This window comes from Brienomyrus brachyistius, chromosome 22, assembly GCF_023856365.1.
Source record: "Brienomyrus brachyistius isolate T26 chromosome 22, BBRACH_0.4, whole genome shotgun sequence".
Taxonomy (NCBI): Eukaryota; Metazoa; Chordata; class Actinopteri; order Osteoglossiformes; family Mormyridae; genus Brienomyrus; species Brienomyrus brachyistius.
The window spans coordinates 12341390-12366905 of NC_064554.1; the positions used below are offsets into that span (position 1 = coordinate 12341390).

The window sequence follows — 25516 nt, forward strand, 5'->3', positions numbered from 1 at the left end:
CACAGGGTCCCCGAAGAAGCCTGAGGAATTTCTCACTCTTATTGCTGCAGGTTATTATTTCCTGAATCCTGATGTAAAGTGGGAGCCTCTGTTAACAGCACCTGACTCTCATTTGCTGCGTATCTGCTGTTATAGTGGAGCACCTGCACTGGGACTAATGGTGGTGATGAAGGGTGAGCCTGAGGGTTACAGGCCGCGGAGTTTTAGCCAGAAGGCCAGGTTGTGTGGGCCTGTAATCCTGATGTAGTGTATGTGAGGCAGAGCATTCTGGGTAATGTGTGTTTGTGTGTGTATGTGAGGCAGAGCATTCTGGGTAATGTGTGTTTGTGTGTGTATGTGAGGCAGAGCATTCTGGGTAATGTGTGTTTGTGTGTGTATGTGAGGCAGAGCATTCTGGGTAATGTGTGTTTGTGTGTATGTGAGGCAGAGCATTCTGGGTAATGTATGTGTATGTATGTTAACCCCCCGCCTGCACTCTCTCCTAAAGTGTGTAACTGCAGCGTCCCCCTCAGTTGCCCACCCCTCCGTCTCTGTCAGGTCCACGTGTAACCTTTGCCGAGCCTCATCCCCCTGCCACCGCGTGCTGATCTTCAGTAGGCAACTTCACAGTCCTCCCTGAGGCTATCAGTGAGGTAGCTGACATTCAGCACATCCTGGTAGTACTGCTTCTCCACGGCTGTGTTGACGGTCCAGCCAATCAGTTCCACCCCACGCTCGGCCCAGTACTTCACATAGTCCCTGAGGGCAGAAGTGAGGAGGAATGTGGGTGGAGTAACGTCAGGTCACAATGTCACATCTATGATTTATCAAAGAGGTTAAATGCAACAGCACAAGCCTCCTGCTGATATTAATAAGCAGCTGTCTGGGTCACAATCACAGGGCTGTGGGAATGAATATATGGTGCTATTCTGGGTGTACTAGGTACACACAGTGGTTAAGGACACACACCTGCTGCAGCCCTCAGTATGTTTACTAGGACAGTTCAGGCTTCTTAATTACAGGCTGCTGCTTTGGACAAAAGCACCTGTCAGGGTTCAGTGTGAGGGATTGGCTGTAATACCAGAAACATTGGGTGAGATGGGTTAGCTGGTGGCGTGAGCACAAATGTGAGTGTGAGCAAGTGCTGAATGCGAGTATGAGTGCAAGCATGGGTGTGAGCGTGAGTGTGATAGCGAGTGTGAGTAGGAGTGCAAGCTTTAGTATGAGCATGAATGCAAGAGTGAGTGTGAGTACAAGCGTGAATGTGAGGCCGAGTGCGAGTATGAATGCAAGCATGAGTATGACTGTGAGCTTGAGCGTGAATGTGAGTGCAAGCCTGAGTGTGCACACGCACGGGGAGATGACGCTCCGGTGCACCAGGAAGGCTGACACGCCGCAGAGGTCCCACAGCAGGTGGTGGTGAGCCCAGTCCAGCAGCACGTCCAGCAGCTGCAGCCAGTGGTGCTTCCACAGCGCGGAGAAGCGTGGCGTGCCATCCTCCTGCCGGCTCAGCCTCCACGGCCGGTGGGTCAGCGCCGTCACCACCTCCGGGTCGGCCTGCCGCATCTGGGCCCGGAGGGCACATGTGGATACAGACATGAATGTCTGAAAACTTGCACGCTGCGCCACTCCAGGGGAACAAGAAATGACTGTATATGATGACCTCGTGCCTCAGAGGTGCCCCCCAGTGACCAGAACTGTACCTTGTAAATGACTTTGGGCTCAAAAGAGCAGACAATGCTGCTGTTGTAGAGCACCGGGTTGGTTCTGTACATGTCTCTCAGGACAGCGACGGCCTGGAGTGAGGAGTGCGAGAAACACAGTTTGTTAGCGTGGCCGTCAAAGCGTAACTCTGATCACCGGCTTAATCCATTGTCAGATCTGCTAGCTTTAGTTAAAAGGCAAAATCATGCACTGCACACATTTAAGGCAGGGGTGTGTGCGCCTGCCATTGAAGCCCCGTGTTTGTCAACAGCTGCATTACACAGACGGTGACACAGGGCGGGGCAAAGTGCATTGTGGGTACGAATTCCTTTCACGATCTGAGCAGCTGTGCGGCTTCACATATTTGCCGGTGCTCCTGTGGCCCGCTGGGGGAGTGGAGCCACTTTTGAGTCCCTAGTAAGTCCAGAAAGAGGTGTGTCAAAGACGGCCCTCTGACTTGGAGCGACACTAAAGTGCTGCCCGGCCATAGGCAGCGATTCCTGTAGCCTGTACCTCATCAGGGTGACCTTTGACGTCAAAGAAGATGGTCAGCTGGTGCCTGATACATTCCTTAACGGCTTCCTGCACAGTTGGGACCCTCTCTCCCTGGAATCGCTCCCTGGTTGTTTCCAAAAACCACAAAACATTTGTTATTTTCTTTTCTGTACTCGTGGCCCCACGTCTAGCATGACGCCCCATTTATTCTGAGGTAAACCCTTAAAACTCTTCACTAGCCTCTGGCAGCATGTAACAGGTGTCTCTATATATTAAAGTCAAGCATCTTTACAACAGCAAAACCAACAAATTTAAAGACAGTACATTTTACTTACTTAGCAAACGCTTTAACACGAAGCGATACACGTTTTTTTGTGAAAACAGGGTCAGCCAGCCTTGAAGCAATTTGGGTTAAGGGCCTTGCTCAGGGATCGGCCTTCCGATTACAGACATAATGTCCTAACCTGGTGAGCCATACACTGCTCACTGCCCAGTACACATTTGTTAATGTTCTTTTGAGGTAAAATCCTGTATTACACAGGCTCATCGCTTTGCAGGGACATCTGCTCACTTTCTGGAAGATTTCTGCATTCCTTCCGCCTGCATCACATTTAGCAGGAATATCATCACACCTGCTCTGTTTCAGGAAATTTCCGTAGCTTACAGACTATTCAGACCGATCACGACAGCTGCAGCAAAACCGGCAGTAGGATGCGTACGAAGCACATCCTCCTCTCTCCGCTCACCTGAGTCTGTGCTTGGCAGAGGCGTCCAGCCTGCTGACCTCAGAGAAGCGTAACACGCTGAGCAGGCCCGAGCCGTTGGTGGTGCGATCGACGGTCTTGTCATGCATGAGCACAGGCACGCCGTCGGCTGTGAACTCCAGGTCCAGCTCCACCCCGGTGGCGCCGTTCAAACGGGCCTGGGGAGGTGAGATGGAGACAGACAGGTGATGGGAAAGAGGGAAAAATACAAATGCAGGAGACGCCATAACAAAATGGCCACGCGCTTCAAGGCAATTTCAGATTTCATGCTTCCTGTCTGCGTCAAACTACTTTATGTTTTCAATTTATCTTTGTTTTCCCCTCAGAAATAAAGATGCTCTACTCCTCCTTGTCCATTCTAAGTAGCCCAGACCCTCTGCTCCTCTGCGATTTTCGTCTCCCTGTTCACCCATGCTATGTGATGACCACTAGAGGGCGCGCTTGTCCACTAGATCCCATGGTCGGTCATTCATATCGATGGGCATCAAACAGTGTGGTGTTTTTTGGGTATGAGCTTAACGGCAGCAAGTTTCAGTGTCATGCGGCTGTACCTCTGGGAAAGGTATTTAAGCTGAGCCATCCAGTAACATCCGATCAACTATGGAAATAAATGTTAACATCTACTGTGAGAAACTCCACATATCAGCAGATCTATCACCTAGCTTGCCGAGTACCTCCTCTGGTCTGCAGCATCTTCAGTCGGCGCCGCGTGCCTTAAAGGCGCACCTTGTTCTCCTGTGTAGCCTCTCCCTCCAAGGCTACACTTATTAAGTGATTAATTGTAACTGCACACCAAAACCTTGCAGCTATTTGAATCCAAGTGGCCTTGTATGCGATTTTCAGGTTTTGGGCTGCGTTAGGCTGCACTTAACTAATGGCACCGAACCAGTGCAAGGCGAGGGTGGGGGTGTGAAGGACTAAAAATGCAGTAAAATGACGACCTGGTGCTAAGTTTTACACGGGATTTGTGAAGAAATGGAAAACTAGAGTAGCACAGTTTAAAAACCACACGCCACAAATTTGTCGTCGTATATTAGCTGGTATGCGATGCAGGGCAGTAGATATAAGATAATTCGATTTCCTTCTTTCTGTAGCCGAAGATGGACATTCTACATAATGTCATAGCGATGGAGCGACAGAGCTGACGATCACGACGGGCATTATTGTCCTTTTGTGGAAACTGCCCACAGATCCATCTTGGAGATCTGGCTGTACCCTTGTCCTTCACTCACCTCCCGGATCGCTGCAAGGGTGTTCTCAGGAGCATCGTGTCCCGCTCCTCGGTGCGCCACCACTGACACGCTGCCACTGCCGAGCCTGGCCGGCCGCAGCACCTGCTTCGCCCTGTCAGCCGGTACTTGCGGGTAGCGGAAAATCACCAGGAAAACGTAGAGCGATGCGGTGAAAAGGGACGAGCAAACGGCGCTTCTGGATGCGAGCAGAGCCAGTATGAACACAACGGAGAAGCACGACAGCTCGTCTCCGATCTGAAGCATATTTACAACAGTGTATGGCGGAAAGCAGCCGACTGCGTTTCGGCGCTCACGGATCAGCAGCTCCCGGTACCGGCGTCCGGTTCGGCGGTGTGATGGAGCCGGAGGCGGAGCGCTGCGATTGGTCAGACGCTGAACTATACTGAGTCAGTTCGCCGTGATACAGGGGCGCAGCCGGAGTAACAGCAGCTGTATCCGCAATGATCGGTATGGGGCTGTTATTGTAGCAAAATTCTTTGCGAATGTGTATGTAGAGTTGTGTGGCTGTAAAAAGTCGTATGCCCTGACGGTGTTCCACAACTAAGCCCTCAAAACCTCCAAGCACAGACAAAGCTCCACACGCATTTGCAGATCTGCCAGGCAGAAGTGTAGGAAGAATCATATGTAAAAAGCCTGAGGCCCGCCTGAGTTGCAACTAATGACTTGTTTCTATTTCCTGCTCTTGAAGCAATATATTTAGACTTTTCAGCCATTAATAGCTAAGTACGCATTTACAGATTTGTCCACACACGAACAAATCTCAGTACACTTGCAAATCTCATTACACATAAATATCTGATTACACGCACGAATTCCTGTACACATTTGCACATTCCTGTACATATTGCAAATCTCAGTACGCATTTACACATTCTTTTACACTTTCACAAATCTAACTACACACACACGGACTGAGATACAGTCACACAGCTCTCCACACACGTTTGCAAATAATTTTGCTAAAATAACAGCCCATAGACCGGCTTCTCATGCCGACCCCGTCACGCCTTTATTAATACTTAACACTGTCCGCTTATGTAACAGGATGAAAAGCAGTCACTCCGTAATATGTGTATATGTATTTCTCACGCCCTGCTCGTCCGATCCTCCTCTGTGTCACGCCCCCTCCTTAACCTCGCGTGGAATCCCAGCGTTTACCAGCTGTTTTCAATCCTGTGCAATTGAGTTCCCCTAATAAATCCCTTAATTGTTTTTGATCCTACATCTCCCTGCTCCTGATTCCCCGGTCTGTGTTACTGCGTGGCAGTATATATATATATATATATATATATATATATATATATATATATATATATATATATATATATATATATATATATATATATATATATATATATGTGTATATGTATGTGTATGTGTGTATGTTATATATATATATAACACACACACATTTTTCTTTTCTTTCACCTTTTTCCTCCTCCTCGTTTATCTACATACGTGTATTAGTTCAGACTCCCTTCCGATCGGGGGCGCTGGACCACGAATGTTCGGCATGGCAATAATCCTGGACAGGAAATTTATCCTGAATAAATCCTGTACGGAAGCACTGTCGCTTAAACTTCTGCTGTTTTTCTGTCCCAGCACAGGTTCGTAAATATCTGGGTTTAATAGTCATATATGCCCAATATCAGACGCAAATACCGTCCCAATTTTCGCTTTATTAATTTGTACCAAGTTGTGGTTTAAAGCCAAAAATATATCTTTTTGTTCGGGAAATGCTAAGCGCTAGTTAGCGGAAACAAGCTATCCGCCTCTATGTAACATGGTTAGCTGGGCGCGGGAGTTTGTTTTAAATACAAAGGACCATAATATAATGTAGCATTTAAATAAGTGGGTTTATTCATTAATAACATGCAAACTTATATTTGCGTTGCGTTGTTTTTTGTTTGCCTCATTGGTTGTACTGTCTCAAGTGTAGGTTTATTTTTGCCTTTGTGAATGAGTCAGTGCGAGAAAGAAACGCAGCCCTATATCGGTCTATATTAGGGGTCCTGGAGAGCTACTATCCAGTAGGTTTTCTATCCTACCCGGCTTCTCATGAGCCACACTTGTTCCTGGTATTTACCTGAGAGCAGGTGTGGCTCATCAGAAGCCAGGTACGATAGAAAACCTACTGGACGGTAGCTCTCCAGGACCGGAATTGGAGACTCCTAGTCTATATATTAGGGGTGGAGATTGACAAGGACCTCACGATATGATGCGTATCACGATACATGGGTCGCGATACGATTGTGATGCTATACATATTGCGATGTACTGCGATATTCTACAGTTAACTGAAAATGTAAAAATAGAGCTGAAATGCAAGTTGCTGTGTACGATCCGGGTGGTCTTAATGAAAGTTATTACATTAATAATTCAGCCAAAACAACATAACTCACTTGAATTTTAGCTTTATTGTCTTTGCATTTTAACACAGTGAACTAGTGAACACCAAAAACGTCAACATAAAGTTTATAAGATTGAAAATAAACTGTATCTGGATGGTGCCTGCTCAAATGAGCTCGTAAATTGGTTGTGTTACCTGAATATTTTACAGAAGCGTAACACCAATTAAAAAATTGTGTTTCTTTTATCCAAGTCCATACTACCTGGTTTATTTTAAAAACCGAAGCGTGCCTACACGTCGCCTTTACAGGTTGAAGGGGCCGCTCTATTGACAACCGCTCGGTCTGGCATCTTTTGCGATTTCACGCTGCCAGACATTCCAAGCGGCAGTTCGAAGTGTCGAGCCGTACAGCAACATCTACAGGAGTTGAGATTGTAGCTGTAGGAAATCCCAAAACGTCTGGTTGTGTTTTGCATGATTCTCCCCCTCGGAAATATCAATTTTTGGAGCTAGAAATTGATATAGTATATCCTGAAAGGAAATATCGGGATATACTGATGGATTGATTTTTTTTTTTTGCACAGCCCAACTATATAAATTTATTTTCTCATTTGAATTGTGAACATGTGTTGTTGCAATGTGCATATCTATTGCATTTTCTTTTTTTTGCATTAAGCTATTTCTAAGTTTGAGAAGAGATTGTGAGATTGATCATAAGTAAATCCTGTACGGAAGCATCGTCGCTTAGACATCTGCAGTTTTCCTCTCCCAACACAGAACTTTGTCGCCTTATATCCTTTTTTGAAGAACACTGGCCTGGCCTTGCAGCTACGTTGATTACCCTTTAATCGTCACTATGAAACAGGCAGGTCCGACTATGCATGTATTTCAAAGCTCTCAGTGCCGGTAACCATGGTTTCTTAATATAATGTTTAATCTGCCTGCATATAACCGCAAGGAATGCAACTGACTTTTCAGGTGTTTCGACCAGAACCACAGAATGACCATTTTACTTAAAAAAGCCAAAAAATAAGACACAACAAAAATGGTGTAAGAAATATGAAAAGAACAGCAATGAACAGATTTATGTGCATTCTTTTTAATATTTTAAAAAATTACATATTCAAAATAACACAGAAATCCTTTATTTTCTGTATTGGAAAAAAACAGAAGTGTGATACTTGTGGACATAGGCGAGGTTCTCTTGCAGTTCGTGTGGATGCCCGATTGTCAGGCTCCCGTCAGCTTACTGTGTGTAATAAAAAATATATCATCAGTATAATGTCTATATGGGAAGGCGTTTGGATGTGTACACTCGGCCCGCGTGTCGTGTTGCCCGGGGTGCGCGTTTCGGAGCAAGTATTCGGGGGGCTGGGGCGTCTTCGTACTCCCCGGATGGAGAGCTATGCGGAGTCCTGCGGGGGCCGAGCGGATGTGCTGAAGCAGCCGGTCGCAGTGGCTCGGATTGCGGTGTTTGTCCCGCACAGCCTCCGCATTCTGACGCAGGAGCGCTGGGTGGATGGTGCTAGCAGACTTCAGTACCTCTGTGAGGACCAAGACACAAAGCGGTGGGTCAGGGTTACCCGAACAGCCATACAGACACCTTCCGGTCCTACAGCTTCATGTTCTGAGACTCCGGAGAACTATCCAAAACTCTGAAGAGTTTGAAGTAATGTAGACAAGGTTTAGCTATTTGGCAGTTGTCAGTCCCGGCCACCTGGTGGCGACAGTACGCTGTAAATCACATCAGTACAAGCGGGTGGAGACAATTCTTGTGAAGTTCTTTAAAAAAAACCTCACTGTATCAAATTTATTATCACTTTTGTCAAACTGTCTTGTTTATGTGTAGTTATAATACACATAAGTGTAGTACCATACGTCAGAAAAGTCATACAGAGATGAGGGGAAATTGAGTCATTCACAATATGGGCATTAGATGGCGCCAGTGCAGCATACAAATTGATACTCTTGCACAGGGAATTGTTTACAGAACAGCTGGGATCTGATTTCAGCTTCAGAGAGCAATAAACCACGAGCCACATAACTCAAGTGAAAGCTCAGTGTCGACACTCGCCACTGCCAAAAGCAGCCAGTACTTTGAAAATGTCATCTTATACGCAAGTAATCCGTTTGTACGGCTGCACGAGTGTCAGGCTTTGGTTGGCTGTTTACAGACGCCTCTCGAATCAGCACGCAAGGAGAACAATGCTCACTTCTTCACTCGCGCTCACTTCTGCATCATTTTCCCAACCACGGCCCCGTCAGAGACAATAGGTAGCTGTCATCGGTAAGGGAGGTGGGGTTGCAGATTGGGTGGGGGATTTCGGCAGTGGGTGTGAGCAGTGACAGTCAGGCCATCCCAAAATCACGAGACCATCAAGTCTCTCTGGGGTACGTTTGAAATTCAATAACCATATGAGAACAGGTTAGGGAATAAAGGGAAGACTTTTTTTTTTTTGGGGGGGGGGGGTGTATCTTCAAACGGTAACCCAGCAGAATGATGAGTTCTCTGTGGAGCTGTGGGCAGTGAGCTATGCACATACTCAGCACCAGCCATCCATCTGTGCTCTGTGATCTTATTACAGACACACAGGCACACATACTTACACACACACACACACATTCACGTGCAGGGAAGCTTGCCCTGTTCCATGCTGATCTCACCCCATCCCACTGCAGTCCGCCTGCTGCCTGACTGACCCACTGAGAGCATCTAAGCAGCCTGTGTTCCCGTTCAGAGCCCGAGTCAGAATCTCACCCCCCAAACCAACCCGACGCCTGAGATGTGGTGGGGGGGAGGAAGAGCCAGATAAGAGAGGTGGATTATCTAGAATGGATGTGTAGGAGGAGGGGCCCCATGTGGTGTTAATAAAAGCCGAGGCCCCCACCTCTCCGCCATTGACTTGAGTGGCATCGCCTGAGCACAGCTTCCAGACACTGGCCTCCCCAGAGGCCCAGCCTGACCAGCATCGTGTCCATCATCTCCCCCCCCCCCCCCCCAAGGTGATTAATTTGGTGGATCAGTTGCCCAGTTTTGTATTACACTGTCAAGGATGCTGGGGTGTTACACAAACACCTTTGGATGTGATCAAAGCCAACTATCCAGAGTGCTTGCCCATCCCGGAATGGACTGGAATGCAGAGTCATCAATTCCGTTAACAACCACCATATCACTCCTCCCCTCAGAGCCTCACCCAGGACTGCATCCTGCACGGCGCCATCTGGGTCGTCCAAATGGAGCAGCAGCTGCTGGAATAGCAGCTCTAGGTGAGGCTGGAAGGCCTGGGGATTGTACTCCCTCCCCAGGCAGGACAGCCAGCGGCCCAGGGCCCCAAGCGCCTCGGCACGCACCTCCTCGCTGTTGTCGTCCAGGCGCTTCAGCAGCTCTATGGGCACACAAGGCAGGTACTTGTCAGGAACTGGACTGTCCCGTTATTTGTGTCTAGGACAAACTCAACCCTGAATAACTCTAAGACCAGGCCCTTTAAATTCATGAAAACCCACATCCTACTTTTGGATGATATAGGCAGGACCTGAGGGGTGGCGTGTGGCTCAGCACCTTAAAACCTCTGTGCCCGTGATTGGAAACCCGTGATTCCTGTACTACTCTTGTACCTCTTTGCATTCCCTGAATGCTCTTACGTTGCACTCCTGCTCCCTGAATACTCTTATTAGGTTCTTACTGTTAGGAGTTGTTGTGTAGCTCCTGCTTTTATCCTGCTTACACTGTACCTGGGCGTCCATTGGAAGCTCAGCATAGCTGCACATACGCCCAGTTGATTCCTTGACAGCATGTATGTTTGTAGTGTGCTGTTCGCTTCATGTGTACGTTGCTTTGGACAAATGTCTGCTAATTATGTAAACGTAAATGTGCGTCTGTGTTTCTGAGGGAGTCAGATGGGAGTGGTGAAAAGAGAATTTCCCAGTATGGATCCATGAAGTAGCACCATCCCAGTCTATTGGACTGGATGCTGCCCCTTGTTGCGTTCTGATGGCCCTTTCGTGGGTCAGCTTCAAAGGCTTCGGGCCATGCGTGTGTGCTGATGCTGCTGCCCTTCGCCTATGTAGGGTACAGCAATGAGCAATAATGGTACGAAGCAGCTTTTTCTGGGGACTGGGCACCATCCTCTCTCAAGACTATTCCCTGTAATCCCAGGCCCATGCAGTGGGGTACCCAGTGCTCTCTCAGGACTATTCCCTGTAATCCCAGACCCATGCAGTGGGGTACCCAGTGCTCTCTCAGGACTATTCCCTGTAATCCCAGGCCCATGCAGTGGGGTACCCAGTGCTCTCTCAGGACTATTCCCTGTAATCCCAGACCCATGCAGTGGGGTACCCAGTGCTCTCTCGGGACTATTCCCTGTAATCCCAGACCCATGCAGTAGGGTACCCAGTGCTCTCTCGGGACTATTCCCTGTAATCCCAGACCCATGCAGTGGGGTACCCAGTGCTCTCTCGGGACTATTCCCTGTAATCCCAGGCCCATGCAGTGGGGTACCCAGTGCTCTCTTGGGACTATTTCCTGTAATCCCAGGCCCATGCAGTAGGGTACCCAGTGCTCTCTCTGGACTATTCTCTGTAATCCCAGGCCCATGCAGTGAGGTACCCAGTGCTCTCTCGGGACTATTCCCTGTAATCCCAGACCCATGCAGTGGGGTACCCAGTGCTCTCTTGGGACTATTCCCTGTAATCCCAGGCCCATGCAGTGGGGTACCCAGTGCTCTCTCGGGATTATTCCAGGCGACCCCCATGACCCTCGTGACCCCAGGCTCACGCACCGGGGTAGATCTTGTTGAGGGTGTCTGGGTGGAGCTGCTTCCCAGCAAGCGTCAACAGGGTGCAGATGGAGCGGCAGGCCATCAGCCGAGACAGTTGGGAGTCCTCGTCCAGGGCGGCCAGGATGTGGGGCATCAGCCTGTCCTGTACACCGGATAGCTGCACGAGAGGGATGATGCGGGGTGCGTTTGAGCAGGGAGACCAGCGGCGAATCAGTCACACCACTGCTGGAGCAGGAACAACAACAAAGGACTGGACAGCCTCCACCAATGCTGCTAAACCCATTAAGTGACATGGGCCTCAACCGGCCCTGAATGTTTGCTCATGCGGCAGATTTGCGAGCTGGGGTGGATGCCCTGTTTCTGCAGAGCTGAAGCAGTCAGCCTCATGGGGGCTGAGGAAGGTCACATCGATGCAGGCAGTGTGTGTCTGTGTTTGTGTCAGGGATGCACAGGAGCAGGGGAATATGGATGGCAGTCATAATAAAAATAGTGGTAGCAGTGATAGTAGTGATAACAGTGAGTTATCACAGAGAGTTATAGAGGTGGCAGCAGTAGTTGCATTAGGAATATTAATAGTGATGATGGAAGCGGTGATGGTAGTAACAGTGATAATGGGGTTCAGCTTGACCCTGGACAGATGCACACGCTGGAGCTGCAAGACTCCAAGGCCTTTCAAAGGTCACTGTCTGGATGAATATTACAGGGCCGATCCAGAGCAGCTGCTTTCTAACCCAAAGGCCGTATCGCTGCCATGTCAGGAAGGGGTCAGTTTCAAAGGTGGCAAGACAAACGGGGGGGGGGGGGGGACTGTCAGAGAATGCCCCCACGCTCACCCCATCCACCAAGAGACCACAGCCCCATCCTGATCTGTCACCATGTGCACGCCTCCAAAGGGAGGCACAGAACGGGCTGTGCCTCGATTCACAGAGCAAAGACCTGGACAGAGGCTGCTTTGTTCCAACGGGATGCTGGTATGTGTACTGTGATGTGTACTGAGCTACCCCTGGCCCCCGCCCACCTGGCCCCGCCCACATGGCCCCGCCCACCTGGCCCCACCCCTTCACACTTGGTGCGAGACTCACCCACTGCAGCACTGCAGGCCACTCCGGCGGCAAGAAATCAAAGGAATGAAGACCTTGGAGCCCAGTGTGTGTTTGTGTGTGCGTGAGGAGGCGAGTCTCACCTGGTGCCAGGTCAGCGCCCCTCCCCGGAGCAGGGCCAGCAGGCAGGTGAGGGCGGCACTGCGAATGGCGGCTGGCACTCGGCCCGCATGCCACACCAGGTTGGGCAGCAGTACATCCAGCAGGAAGGGCTCCAGGTGCTCAGAGAGCTGCCTGCAGGTGAGTCAGGGCGCACAGCGTTGGCGGCGTGGCAGGTAAGGACGCATCACCTAGTCTATGGACCCAGGAAGCACCTTGCCGGACCCACTGATTCATACCATCGAAGCGCTCGGCTATGTCAGTGGGGCAGGGTTAGGGTTATCTTTCCGCTTAGCGTAGAGCTGGGAGGAAGCAAAAAAACGTGCATCGCTGGTGTAAAGGGATCACAAGGCACCTCTCATTACTCATGATCCTGCCTGGCAGAACCTTCCAGAACGGGACGTTAGAGAGACTGATTTAATGGGGAGTGTTTGTGACATGATAAACGAATCAGTGGGCTGTTTTGTAACGTTACAGGCACGACACGAGACAGCTGGCAAAGAGCAGGTTTCCCACAGCAAGGCCTCATCTGGATCTGGGAAGCAGCCGCTGCGTAACCCTACAGGTGTAGAGGCTGGGCACAGTGGGCGGGGCATCTGGAAGCGTTTTCATCCCGTGTCGCGCGTTCTGTTCCGTACACACTGGCTTCTTCTGCTTCATTAATCACCATGTTTCCCTGCGGCCTTTAATGTAATTCTTTACAGAACATTACACGTCTCAACAAGAAGCCGATGCAATGCGTCTCCTTCTGGGACATTAATATCGAGCCAACGCACTACCAGCAAGCCACCACCAGAGGGAGACAGGTAACCGTTCTTTCTGCAGACCAATTCTCTCTCTGCCCTGCCCAGGTCTGTCTCACAGCAGCGCCCCAGCCTTCCAACTGGCTGAGCCCACCTGGACACTCAGTGAACACAGACATTTACATACTGAGTACACCAGGTGGCGCTATGGGGTAGGAGCTAGACCTCATGGCCAGAAATTCAGCTTCAAAGCTCTGCTGTGGTACCAGAGAGCCATGTACTTAACCTACTTTATTTGAGTGAATAGTCTGTACGATAACCTCCTAGGGTCTAAAGTACTCAAGTACACCTAAAACACACAGCATGTACGCTGTCTTCCCCTTCGCAGTAAAATGCCACAGCACTTTGTCAGCGTTTGGTGTTTTTTTCTGTGGGGGGGGGGGGGGGGGGGTATTTCTCCGCCTTGCATTATGCATTGCCCGCTCTTACCTTTCATGTTTCCTTAAACAGTGCTGAGTCGATCCACATCAAACAGAGCGACAGCGCTACTTAAAGAGGCACACTTTCTGAACCAGTCTTCTTCCCGCCCTCGTACATAATTCACCTCCTGACAGAGGGATCATTATTTAACCCTGGCCCAGGAACAAAGGCCTCGCAGACACCATTACCATCACCTTCACCCTGCTATGTCGGCTGGCTTTACAAGCCGTGCCACGTACTTTGATGTGGGCTTTGCGGCACCTAGCAGCCCCTTTCTATCAGACGGCCACAAGGGGGCGATCTTTATCTCGACCCTCAACGTCGCTCATGCACGGCAGTTAAGTTGGATCTGATACTGGGGTGCGATGAGGCGCAAGTTCGAATGAGATGGTGCTCAGGGAAGCTATACTCCATCGTCGTAGCTAATTTCTGCAACCTTTCCGTCGAGGTAAGTGAAACCACGCCTCTGTGCTGCAAATATCTTCTCTGCACGACCGAGGCGACTGCTAACCACAGGAGCTGTACAGACCAGGGCTTAGCGCCCCCACCCCCCGCCAGCTGGGGGCTCTGCTCTGACCTCGCCACAAGGCCACGCTGTGTTGTGGCAGGGTGAGATCACGGCATCATCAGGGGGCAAATCCCACTAACATCTGCGAGCGCATCCCGCGGCTACAGCTGGGAGTGTGTGTGGCTGGAATACCAGCCCAGTGCAGCGCGGCCTGGAGCATCTGGCTGGGACTGGGCGCAACATCAGAGCTGTAGGGAGAGCGGGGAAGCTTCCCAGGAATGGACTGCTACAGCTTACAAACTAAAAAACAGGAGCAGGTGACAAAGGAGCCATTTTAAACTAAGGGTTGTTGGTTCGAGACCCAGGAACATGGGTCCCCATCTCTGGTACTCCGTCCGACTTTGAACCCCTGTGTGTAAATAGGTTGATTCTGTCCGTGTCTCGCTGGGTGAAAATGCCCCCCTTAATCATCCATCCATCCATTTACCAAACCGCTTATCCTATTGGGTCGCGGGGGGTCCGGAGCCTATCCCGGAATCAATGGGCACGAGGCAGGGAACAACCCAGGATGGGGGGCCAGCCCATCGCAGGGCACACTCACACACCATTCACTCACACATGCACACCTATGGGCAATTTAGCAACTCCAATTAGCCTCAGCATGTTTTTGGACTGTGGGGGGAAACCGGAGTACCCGGAGGAAACCCCACGACGACACGGGGAGAACATGCAAACTCCGCACACATGTGACCCAGGCGGAGACTCGAACCCGGGTCCCAGAGGTGTGAGGCGACAGTGCTAACCACTGCACCACCATGCCGCCCCCCCCCTTAATCATAATGCCTAAAATTTCAGCACTTGCCTTGCAGAAAGCTGGGCCCATATCCACGGCATGTGCAGTAATGGGGAAAACTACTGTGTCGTCATCCTGGGAATCCCCATTTATTTTAGGATGGGGGGGGGGGGGGAGGCTGGAAAAACAGCCGTGTTGGAAAGCAGGCCTAAGACGTGCTGTAGCTTTCAGAAAGGAAAATAAGCGCAAGGATTTGGGACGACACCCCACCCTTCCACAACAACACCTCAGCCTTCCCTATTGAGCCAGTGGAAAGCCATCATGGAACAATGCAGTCCAGTCTCACTGCGTGTGTGTGTGTCTGTCTCTCTCTCTGTGAGCATCGCTCATACCCCTGAGAGTCCAGTCTCACTGCGTGTCTCTCTCTGTCTCTCTCTCTGTCTGTGAGCATCACTCATACCCCTGAGAGTCCAGTCTCACTGCGCGTCTGTCTCTCTCTCTGTCTCTCTCTCTCTCTGTGAGCGTCGCTCATACCCCTGAGAGTCCAGCGTGTTGCTCGCATCCAGCAGCAGTTTGGACAGCAGGATGAAGATTTGTAGCCTCATCTCAGGGTCTCTGCTGGGCTGCAGACTGTCGTGCAGGACAGGCAAGAGCTGGGGGAGGAACTCACCAACCACCGGGCCTGAGACAGACGGACCAAGAGACAGACAGACGCATGCGTGCAGAAATACACACACAGACACAAACAGACACGATTAATGTTTGAAGAGATTTCAGCATCGACAGTACAGAACAATGGAACATAAAACAATAACCATTCTCTAAGATTAAAAAGGCTTTAAAATTCCATTTAAATGTCTAAATTAAACAAATGTCCAAAAAGCAGGGCAGCTTAACTGCACCTGAACCAGCCACCCCCATCCCCAGCTGAATTCCCAGCTGTCAAAAAGGACTGATGCCGAGACGGAGGATATCCTGGAGGGGGGGGACGCAGATGGGCAGAGGACACAGCACCATGTGGGCGTCATGCCACGGGAACATGCCGATCAAAGCAGGACCAACCAGAAGAGGCGGCGGTCTCACACTTCCTGTCCTTGGACCTGACATGTGGACGACGGCGCCCATCTGCCTCACGTGGGACATGAAGGTATGGGGGGGAGGGCATATGGAGTGTAAACACACACCAAAGTGAGCAAAAATACCCACAGACAGGGGGCACTGGTGAGAGCGAACGCACATAGTTTGTGGGCTGTGAGGGCTGTGACCGTCCCACTCCGTCAAGGGGAGGCAGAAAGGTTATTTTCGATTGGCAGGGACCACAATAAGTGAGGATTTTCATTTTTCCTGAAAGTAAAGACTTGGCATCTCCGAACATGAGAGTCTATTAGAGCCCCCTCCCCTTGAAATCCCTCCCACCCCCACCTTCATAGCCATCAGGCCACAGCATGATGGGAGGTCAGCTGAGGGGGATTGACGGGGTCATAGAGCCAACTGAGATCAGCAGGGTCAACCCTAATGCGACCCCCCCAGCCCCGCTCACCTGACTGCATGGCGATGACCTCCAGCTGCAGTCTCTGAGTGGAGTGGCGCGTCCAGGAGGGCTGGCTGCGGGACAGGCCATCGAGGAGGGCCGCCATGTGCCGTCGGTACAACTCCACGGGGCTCGACAGGGCCTGTGCTTGGCACAGGCTGCGTATGCTCTGCTGGGCCTGGGAGGGCGGGGCAAGGAGGGGAGGGGCAAGGTGGGGAGCATACAGAACCTCAGCATCATTCAGATGTACCTGTGCTGTACCGTCTTACTGCTCTGTAGGTACCTAAATTTGGAGATGGGGTGGATGAATATATATGCTATTTAGGCTGAATTTCAGCAGGGAACGTGCCCCGTTAAAAGCAGCCCAGTGAGCCGCGTATTGGGGCCACTGGAATCCGGAGCTCTTCCCTGGAAATGGGGCAGGAATCCCCGCTGCATGGACACAGACACAGCTAAAATGAAGGTCTGTGTTTAGGGAGATATTCAACTGGGAGCTTTAGGCTGTATGCTGACCACTCGGTGAACATCCTCATTATGACCACAGGGGGGCGCGCAGAGCTGGGGACACGCATCCCTTATACTCCTGCCATTCCTCACTGCCTGTCACCCTCTAATCGGGGTGAAATTCCCACCTGCCGCTGACTAAGTGGTTAATTGTGCAGCTTGGTGCGGCCTTGTGAACTATAAGGGCCGCTACATTCTTCACCCCCGTGCCAGCGACTGTAACAAGAGAGGAGAGTGTGAGCGGCGAGGGGGGACAAAAAGACGTCAGGGAGAGGCTGGCTGTGGCACAGCTGACTTGGGGGAGGGCGGAGCTATGTCCATGTGACATTCTGAAGGCAGGGTAAGGGGCGGGGCAAAGGGAGCTTACCTCACCGCACAGCTCCGGATTGGCCGTCAGGCTCTGCACGGAAACCAGCACCTGCAGCAGCTGCAGGCTGATGATGCCGCAGTCCCCGTCGCACGTGCTCAGTAAGGCCGTGACGCAGGCAAGCAGCTGACGCAAGTACCCAAGCTAGGAGGGAGGGAGGGAAGGAGGGAGATTCCGTCACACGCCCAACGGCTTCAACACACCTCATCTTCCTTCCCCCCCAGGGAATTTTCACCTACAACAATTATTTATGTTACATAAACAGGACAAAATGTGTGTTTCACACAGCAATGAAAGGCACTACGGTCCCATGTTTAAAGGTGGGGACCCTCCGCCGTTTCCAGACCGTCACCAGGACGCAGGGCCCCTTTCCTGTTTGCCGTACCCCAGGCAGCGGGTGCGAGCAGGCCATGGCCTCTAGGTGCAAGTGAGTTTGGGCGGAGGGTGTGATGGGGGGGGGGGGGGGGGGGCTGTTTTTATAGCCTTCCCCTTCTATAGGAAAAACCTGACACATAAAAAGTTAAAAGTATTAAAGTGTCCCCCGCAGGACCCTGGGCGTCTGGACACCGCCTGTTTGGGAGGAATATGTGACGGAACAGAGGTGTTGGGGTGGGAGGTCTCAGGCAGCCTGTAAGGCCACATTTTAATGGTGCAAAAGTGTGTGCAAGTGAGCATGACACCCCACAGGTCTGCGCCCCCCAGGGCAGCCCCAGGACCCAACATGTCCCGTACACACACATACACGGCATTGAGGGCCTGGAGGATGTGGAGCCCGGAGAGCAGGAGCCCAGTGGGATGATGGGAAAGGGAGACCCCCAATGCCCATGCCTCCAGTCCCCCCTCCCTCTCAGAACCAGGTGAGCAGCCTGGGCCAGGAGCCATCTGGCTCCTTGTTGCTCTCGTACAGAAGATGAAAGAAGGCAGATTCGTCCCCCCCCCCCACTCTGGTCTCCCCGGCTGAAAGATGCTTGTTCTCGGCTGCCAGCAGCGTGCGCTTGGCGGCCGACCGGCTTTAATCCTGCAGATGTGTGATCGCCGTCGCCACAGCAACAAGCAACACAGCAGCACGGAGCGCGCCATGACAGAAAGGACGCAACGGACGATGGCTCGCGGAAGACGTGACGTTAACAGATTCCCTTTGATATCAGCCGTCACGCTGACATCAATTCAGCACCAATCCCCCCATCCCGGCAGGCCCACGCTGTCACCAGCCTCCCTCACGCCAGGCCCGGTGAGGTGAGCTCGTACCTTTGAAGATTATTTATTTTATCCCTGTTTTTATAAACTCAAGAAGACCTTCCCTACTACAAGAAGTGTCCACAGCCCTCTCATGTACGAGATGAAAGGAAGAGGCGATGACTTGCCCACAAATGTTGATTTGACTCTGAATCCTGCTGTTGTTTCTCCACTGTTCTGTTTGTAACCGGGATAGTGCCATGCCTACAAATGGTGGGGGGGAGCGGGGGGTGTATGCAGTCACACCTGCCCACCACCAGGAGGCGCCCTCCTGCAAGTCAAGTAAGACAGGAGGCAGGTGCTTCTCTGCTAGTGACGACTCCAACATATTGGAAGAAACCCTACCCAGGTGGGACAGCGGCCAGACCTTCACCCCCTCCCACCACACCCCTAACAAACCCACCCACAGTGTTCAGAGGTCTGGATCCATCTGTGTGTGAGCGTGTGACCTGTCCGGCCCTGGATGTGTGAATTTCTGTCCCCCACGGCCAGTGTCTTTCATCGGAGACCCCCGGACTGCTTTGAAAGCGGGAGCCTTCAAGAGGAGCACCAGGAAGGCAACATGGCACAGTGGGAGGAGGTGTGGGGGGGACTGAAAAAACAAACAGCTCAGGAACCGCCCCTCCGTAATGGACGGGGGCCAGGGGTCAGACTAGACACGTAGGGGTCAGGAGAAATTAGCTGTTTTTATTATTATTATCCCAGAGAGGAAATTCTTTCAGGCCCCAGTGGGGGTCAGGAGGAGTGATGACTCATCCCTGCCTGTTCAAAAAATAGCATTTAGCCATCAAAGGGAAGCGATTTCAGGACGGGGCCGGGGAGGAAGCCACAGCCTGCTTTTGCGGGGGCACTGAAAGACACGGGGGATGTTATTCACTGAGCCGCAAAAGCCACAGAATAATGATTTAAATGAGGGGTTCACGGTAGGACGTGAAGGCCTAGTGTCGGCCTGAAAGAGCAGAGCTGGGAAATCCTCATACAGGCCCCTGCTGAAAGGAAGGTAGCAGGAGGGCCTGCCAAGGACTTCCGAGGCTCACGATGAGTACAGACCGCTGCCACTGACGCCCGAGGCTCACGATGAGTTTAGACCGCTGCCACTGACGCCCGAGGCTCACGATGAGTATAGACCGCTACCACTGTCGCCCGAGGTTCGCGATGGGTATAGACCGCTGCAACTGACGCCTGAGGCTCACGATGAGTATAGACCGCTGCCACTGACGCCCGAGGCTCACGATGAGTATAGACCCCTGCCACTGACGCCCGAGGCTCACGATGAGTATAGACCGCTGCCACTGACGCCCGAGGCTCACGATGAGTATAGACCGCTGCCACTGACGCCTGAGGCTCACGATGAGTATAGACCGCTGCCACTGACGCCCGAGGTTCACGATGAGTATAGACCGCTGCCACTGACGCCTGAGGCTCACGATGAGTATAGACCGCTGCCACTGACGCCTGAGGCTCACGATGAGTATAGACCGCTGCCACTGACGCCCGAGGTTCACGATGAGTATAGACCGCTGCCACTGACGCCTGAGGCTCACGATGAGTATAGACCGCTGCCACTGACGCCCGAGGTTCACGATGAGTATAGACCGCTGCCACTGACGCCCGAGGTTCACGATGAGTATAGACCGCTGCCACTGACGCCTGAGGCTCACGATGAGTATAGACCGCTGCCACTGACGCCCAAGCCCCGTAATGAGTATAGACCGCTGCCACTGACGCCCGAGGCTCACGATGAGTATAGACCGCTGCCACTGACGCCTGAGGCTCACGATGAGTATAGACCGCTGCCACTGACGCCCGAGGTTCACGATGAGTATAGACCGCTGCCACTGACGCCCGAGGCTCACGATGAGTATAGACCGCTGCCACTGACGCCCGAGGTTCACGATGAGTATAGACCGCTGCCACTGACGCCCGAGGTTCACGATGAGTATAGACCGCTACCACTGACGCCCGAGGTTCACGATGAGTATAGACCGCTGCCACTGACGCCTGAGGCTCACGATGAGTATAGACCGCTGCCACTGACGCCCAAGCCCCGTAATGAGTATAGACCGCTGCCACTGACCGTAATCTATGGAGAACCTGGTTGGGACGTGGTTCAGGTAGAACATACTGGACTGGGCTATGTGGGGGCAGCGACAATACAAGAAGACATGGCGAGAGAAGCCAGCCGGCCTGAGACAGAGACCTCACCTGCTGAGACTCCTGACAGACATCAGGGTGTGCGAGGACGGCCCCGATACGGGGCAGGTGTGGCCGCAGGGCCTCTCTGGAGCAGCCCCTCAGAGCTGCCGCCAGCACCATCAGCGGCCCCGAGCACAGGGAGGAGGAGTGCGGGGTCTCCACACGGCTCAGCAGTAACTTGAGGAAGACCTCTGGATCCACAAAGGTCCCGATCAGTTGTGCCGATTCCAGACACTGACAGGCAGGAAAAATAAAAACATGGACATCAATTATGACTATGGACCAAGAGCCAAAAATAAGAGAAGTATTTCCAGGTGCATCCACCGGCCTTGGGTGTATTCTTATCGGGGAGGGGGGGGGATAATTTTAATACCCACTGCATTTTTTTGTCCCCGTGGAGGCAGGTGTGTCCTGATTGAAGTGTTAAAAATTTCTATTTAATCATCAAGGATGAGACATTCCTGAGCCGACAGCGAAGGACTCACGCTCCGGACCACTGCCTCCTCTGCGTCTGTGCAGGCATGGTACAGTGTGGACAACAGCAGATGCAAGTGCTGCGTGCTGTGGTCCTCGGCGTGCAACAGCAGCACGGCAAGCAGCTGCGCAGTCTTCAGCCGCGTGGCCGCCAGCCAGTCCGTCACGTCCCGGCTGACCGCCGGCAGCAGCTTGGACAAATTCCTCACCACCAGCTCCCGGCAGCCCAGACCGGGCCTCTCCACTGCGGGAAAGAGGAATCTCCATGTGCCTGAAAGCTCACAGCACTTAGACAGCACAAAGCTCTTTTTTAAGCAGTAGTTCAACCTCTGTCTCAAAAGCATGATCAATTTCAATGCATTTTAAAAGGAGCGATGTTTGACTTCCTGGTTTGGGACGTTGCATTATCTGAATGTCACCTTTTCGAATCCTGTGTTTTCACCGCTGAGCGAGGCCCTTGGCCCCCAGTTGCTCGAGGGACAAGCTGACCTGGCTTTCTGAAATGCACGTTAAATAAGCGCTACTCAAACGGAACATGCTTAGGTGGTGTTTGCCAAGCTGGAAAGTCAGGGGTAGCGGCTGGCTGGCTTCGTCAGGTTGATCCCCGATTCCGGAACTTGCCAGGTTCCAACATCCAGATTCCCATTTTCTCCAGGTGACCCAGCACATGCGTCGCCCCCCCGAACCTCTTTATCTCTGTCGCTGATCCAAGACCGAGTTGCTTTCAAAACACAGCACTTAATGTGGTGAGAGGAGGGGGGCGGCTATAAATCAAAGCGACTACGCAAGACAAAACAAACCCCTGACTCTGACCTTTCCTTTGGGGCGGGGGGGGGGGGGGGGGGGGGGGGTGGCACGGATTTATTGCTTCAAGCTCAGGACTGAAGAAGTAGAGAGGGCTGTGATCCTCTGTTCCTCAGGACAGAACCTGCCCCGAGAACTCAGTGACACTCCAGGGGCCACGGTGGGTGGGACTATGACCTTCTGTCAGTCACAGGTAGGTGTGGATGGCTGGAAACCTGCCCACTATTAGTCTGAAAGATTCAGTTGTTCCTTATTGAATGACACGAAAGGGCTGTACCTGCCTAGTCCTGCTCAGCACCGGACCGTGGGGATTCCCGCCTAAACCGTCAATGGTGATGATACATACTCACAATGAAGCAAATGGCGGTTTGTGTTCCCGCAAACCACTGCCCACCCTCTGGGTGCCATCGCTCGAAATGGCTGCCCCATGCCACAGGGTACAAAAGAGGGCCTGAAACCTCCCCGGCATTCTATCAGTCTGCCCTGCTGGCTGTAATTAGGCTGCTGGCCCAAAGCGCTGGCAATAAAGAGCCATTTGTCAAGCGGGGTGTCACAGTACAGCCACGAGAGAGAGGGAAGAGGGAGAGAGAGAGGGAGAGAGAGGAAGATAGAGATAAGAAAAGAGGGAGGGAGAGAGAATAGAGGAAGTAGCCACCTTTGATTTCTTGTTTTCAGGGTCAGACCTGAAGTTCAAATAAAAAGGAGGGAAAACAAAGTGGTAGCTGTAAGATGAGGCTGCTGCAGGGGGCGAATCAGGTGACGCGGGGAGGGGGGCTGCGACTCACGAGGTCCCGGGAGGGGCCCTGCTGTGGTGTCAGCACATAATTCACAGGAGTATTACTAATCATTCCAGCACTGGAGAACATTCCAGTAAAGCACAAGGTTCATAAGTAAATATCCCTTCAGATGATGAGATAATACAATGGGCTGTATTTATTTATGTAGTGAGAAAAATAAATTTAAAACCCCCTCCTCCCAGCAAGGTTATAGAGGTGAGTAGTTCAGGTCCAGACAGTGCAAATCCAGATTTTGTGATTTTGTTTCAAACAATCAGTTAAGCATAAAGAGTCACAGTCACAAAACAAAATCTTGGTGTGGATTTTTACTCTCTGGAACTGAATTGCCCACCTTTGGGTGGTTCTATTATGATCTGAAAACAGCCCCTTATCCCCCACTGAAGAGGGGGCCCAGGCACATAGACGTTTATCAGGACGTGAGGTCACAGCCCAGCAGGCTGTGGGGGCTCGAGGCCCTCCCGCTGAGCTGCTCCCACCCTCTGGCGATGCTCTTTAGGAGAAGCCGGTGCAGCCTTTGGCTGGCATGGGGAGCCTACCTCCAGCGGGGTAGCGTGCAGGGTGCTGGCTCAGGAAGTCCAGCTTGTCCTTCAGGTCCTCCTCATTCTCCTTTTCCCACAGGGCACCGGTCTGCCTCCAGAGGTCAGCAGCCAAGAGCCTGATAACGCAGCGGGTGGATGCTCAGAGGCCTCGCTCAGCTCCATCTCCTCCCGGGGCAGAGGAGATGTTTCGTGCGAGTGGCCAATCTCTCACCCACTGCCCATAGGTACCTGATCTCTGGGATCTCGTCGCTGAAGCTGCTCAGGAGGAGGGGAATCAGCTTGTGGAAGTAAGAGTACCTGTCACGCAGGTTCAGGAGCCAGTGTCCCACCACCAGTGTCACGCTTTTTTCTCACCTGGGGGGTTAGAGGATGGTGGTGACTAAAAGGCAGTGGAAAACTTCACGCCCACCCCAGCCTATGGGGTTTAACCAGGGCTTGTCAGCCCAGTAGGCAACACGGGTGGCTGCCTATGGTACCATCTTCTCAGGTGACCTGAATTAGCAAGCTGGTTTCACTTTGGATGCTGTGCGCTAAGGGGCAGTAGCGGTGAAGGAGCCATGCGTGCTTCGGAAAACCGGCCATACTTGTCTATAGAGCTTCACACTCTGCCCATCAGACCCTGCCCACAGCCTCCATCCCAGAGGCCATACCTGGGGGGAGTCATCGAACAGCCTCTGGGCCAGGTGTGAGAGAACGTCGTCCACAGTCTTGCCATTCCCGTACTGAACGACGGCGCCCGTGGTCTCGATGGCTGCCACCCGCACACGGGAGTGCTGGTGAGAGATGGTCTGCATCAGGGGCTTTACCAGGCTTTCCGACTGCATGTGGAAGTGATCTGTGTTAAACGAGAGCAGCCATCTGGGTCAAACATGGTTTCTGTGAGGTGAGATAGAAGGTGTTCAAGGTAGGCACACCACCATGAGTAATCGCCTAATTTTTGTATTATCTCTGTCTGATATTTCATCCAGCACCATTTATATATACACATTTAGGATTTAGGGGGTTTTGAGCTTAATGTTTGATTACATTCTGATTATATTACAACAATCACAGATAAATCTAGTCATCTTTTAACCGATTATTCTGGTCTGGGTCATGGCTCCCAGCCACGAACTTATATTTAGCAGCGAGGACCAGCGCCACTGTGAAACCATAGCAACACACACTGGCGCGAGCCACCACGCCGATTGCGGAAGTGTGAGTTATGTGGGCTCTTCATAGATTAAATGAAATGTATACAATCCAGTGATCTAAAGCTGTTAATTATCATCTAATGTTTGGGTGATGCGGTACTAGTGTCAATAACAGCATATTTTAAAGGCTAATGCTGGCAAAAGCCTAAGGCTTCCTTCAATTTAAGACTTACCCGGTACACTTTTGGCGAAATTCACAGTACATTTACAGCTCTCCTTCTTTACGTCTGGAAAAGGGTCGACGATTGTTCGCTGTAGTATTTTTATCATGTCGTCGAGGTAAGGAGCGAGGCGACTCCCACACACTTCCACCACCAAGGTAAGCATCTCCAGCATAACCAGCCTAAGCTCTTCCGCCGGCTCTAAGATTTCATTCCCACCCAGCCGCTGGGAAAGAGCGGGTATAAGATAAGGCAAAGATTCCTCTGGCTGCGGAACATTTCGAATGAAGTCTGCGATCATCTGCACAGCAGCCTCCCGGCATCTCTCCATTGGGTCTGTCAGGCATTTCAGGAGTGACTTCAGAAGACACGCGAACACCTCCTGTAGCGCGACACTCGACAGCCTTTTACCAAAAGTCTCCTTTCGAATCGACTCCAGGGCTCTTTTTCTCGTGCTTTTGCTGTCTTCATTAAGACAGTTCAGATGTCGGGCCAAGGCTCGCAACACATCAGCTGCAGCACGTTCCTCTCCTACTTCCATAGCTGCCATTACATCGTCATGGTGACCACTTACACTACGACAAACACAAACCATTTTCCGGCACGCCGTTATTCAAAATCACCCAAACTTTATTTACATGGGAAGGAGTTGTGTGACATGGTTAGGT

The 25516-nt window shown here is 51.7% G+C and overlaps 2 protein-coding genes across 3 annotated transcripts; both read right to left on the reverse strand.

The window, feature by feature from the left end:
• Positions 1–252: 252 nt before the first annotated feature.
• Positions 253–5288, reverse strand: LOC125718373 (glycerophosphodiester phosphodiesterase 1-like). Of its 2 annotated transcripts, XM_048992195.1 has the most exons (6): positions 4175–5288; positions 2925–3100; positions 2197–2302; positions 1683–1775; positions 1334–1545; positions 253–738 (listed from the first exon to the last, which is right to left on the reverse strand). In XM_048992195.1, the coding sequence occupies exons 1-6, from the start codon at positions 4436–4438 to the stop codon at positions 591–593; spliced, it is 999 nt and encodes a 332-aa protein (XP_048848152.1). In that variant the 5' UTR covers positions 4439–5288; the 3' UTR covers positions 253–590. The 2 variants fall into 2 exon arrangements, with proteins under 2 accessions (XP_048848152.1, XP_048848151.1); XM_048992194.1 differs by having other exon boundaries at positions 615–1545.
• Positions 5289–7628: 2340 nt separating this feature from the next.
• On the reverse strand, positions 7629–25514 carry LOC125718206 (dynein axonemal assembly factor 5). Its single transcript, XM_048991868.1, is given in 13 exon segments — positions 7629–8089; positions 9740–9931; positions 11324–11480; positions 12507–12657; positions 15581–15728; positions 16587–16755; positions 17449–17592; positions 20890–21114; positions 21366–21598; positions 23492–23610; positions 23723–23848; positions 24140–24329; positions 24861–25514. Coding segments are annotated over 13 exon segments (2751 nt in total). The 5' UTR covers positions 25444–25514; the 3' UTR covers positions 7629–7775.
• Positions 25515–25516: the final 2 nt, after the last annotated feature.

Excerpts from the sequence above, each read along its gene's own strand:
- LOC125718373 (XM_048992194.1), bottom strand. The coding sequence starts at position 4,438 with ATGCTTCAGATCGGAGACGAGCTGTCGTGCTTCTCCGTTGTGTTCATA. Across the intron at positions 2,303-2,924 it reads TCTGCCAAGCACAGACTCAG|GGAGCGATTCCAGGGAGAGA; the intron begins GTGAGCGGAGAG and ends GGAAACAACCAG. Across the intron at positions 1,546-1,682 it reads AGCCCAAAGTCATTTACAAG|ATGCGGCAGGCCGACCCGGA; the intron begins GTACAGTTCTGG and ends CTCCGGGCCCAG.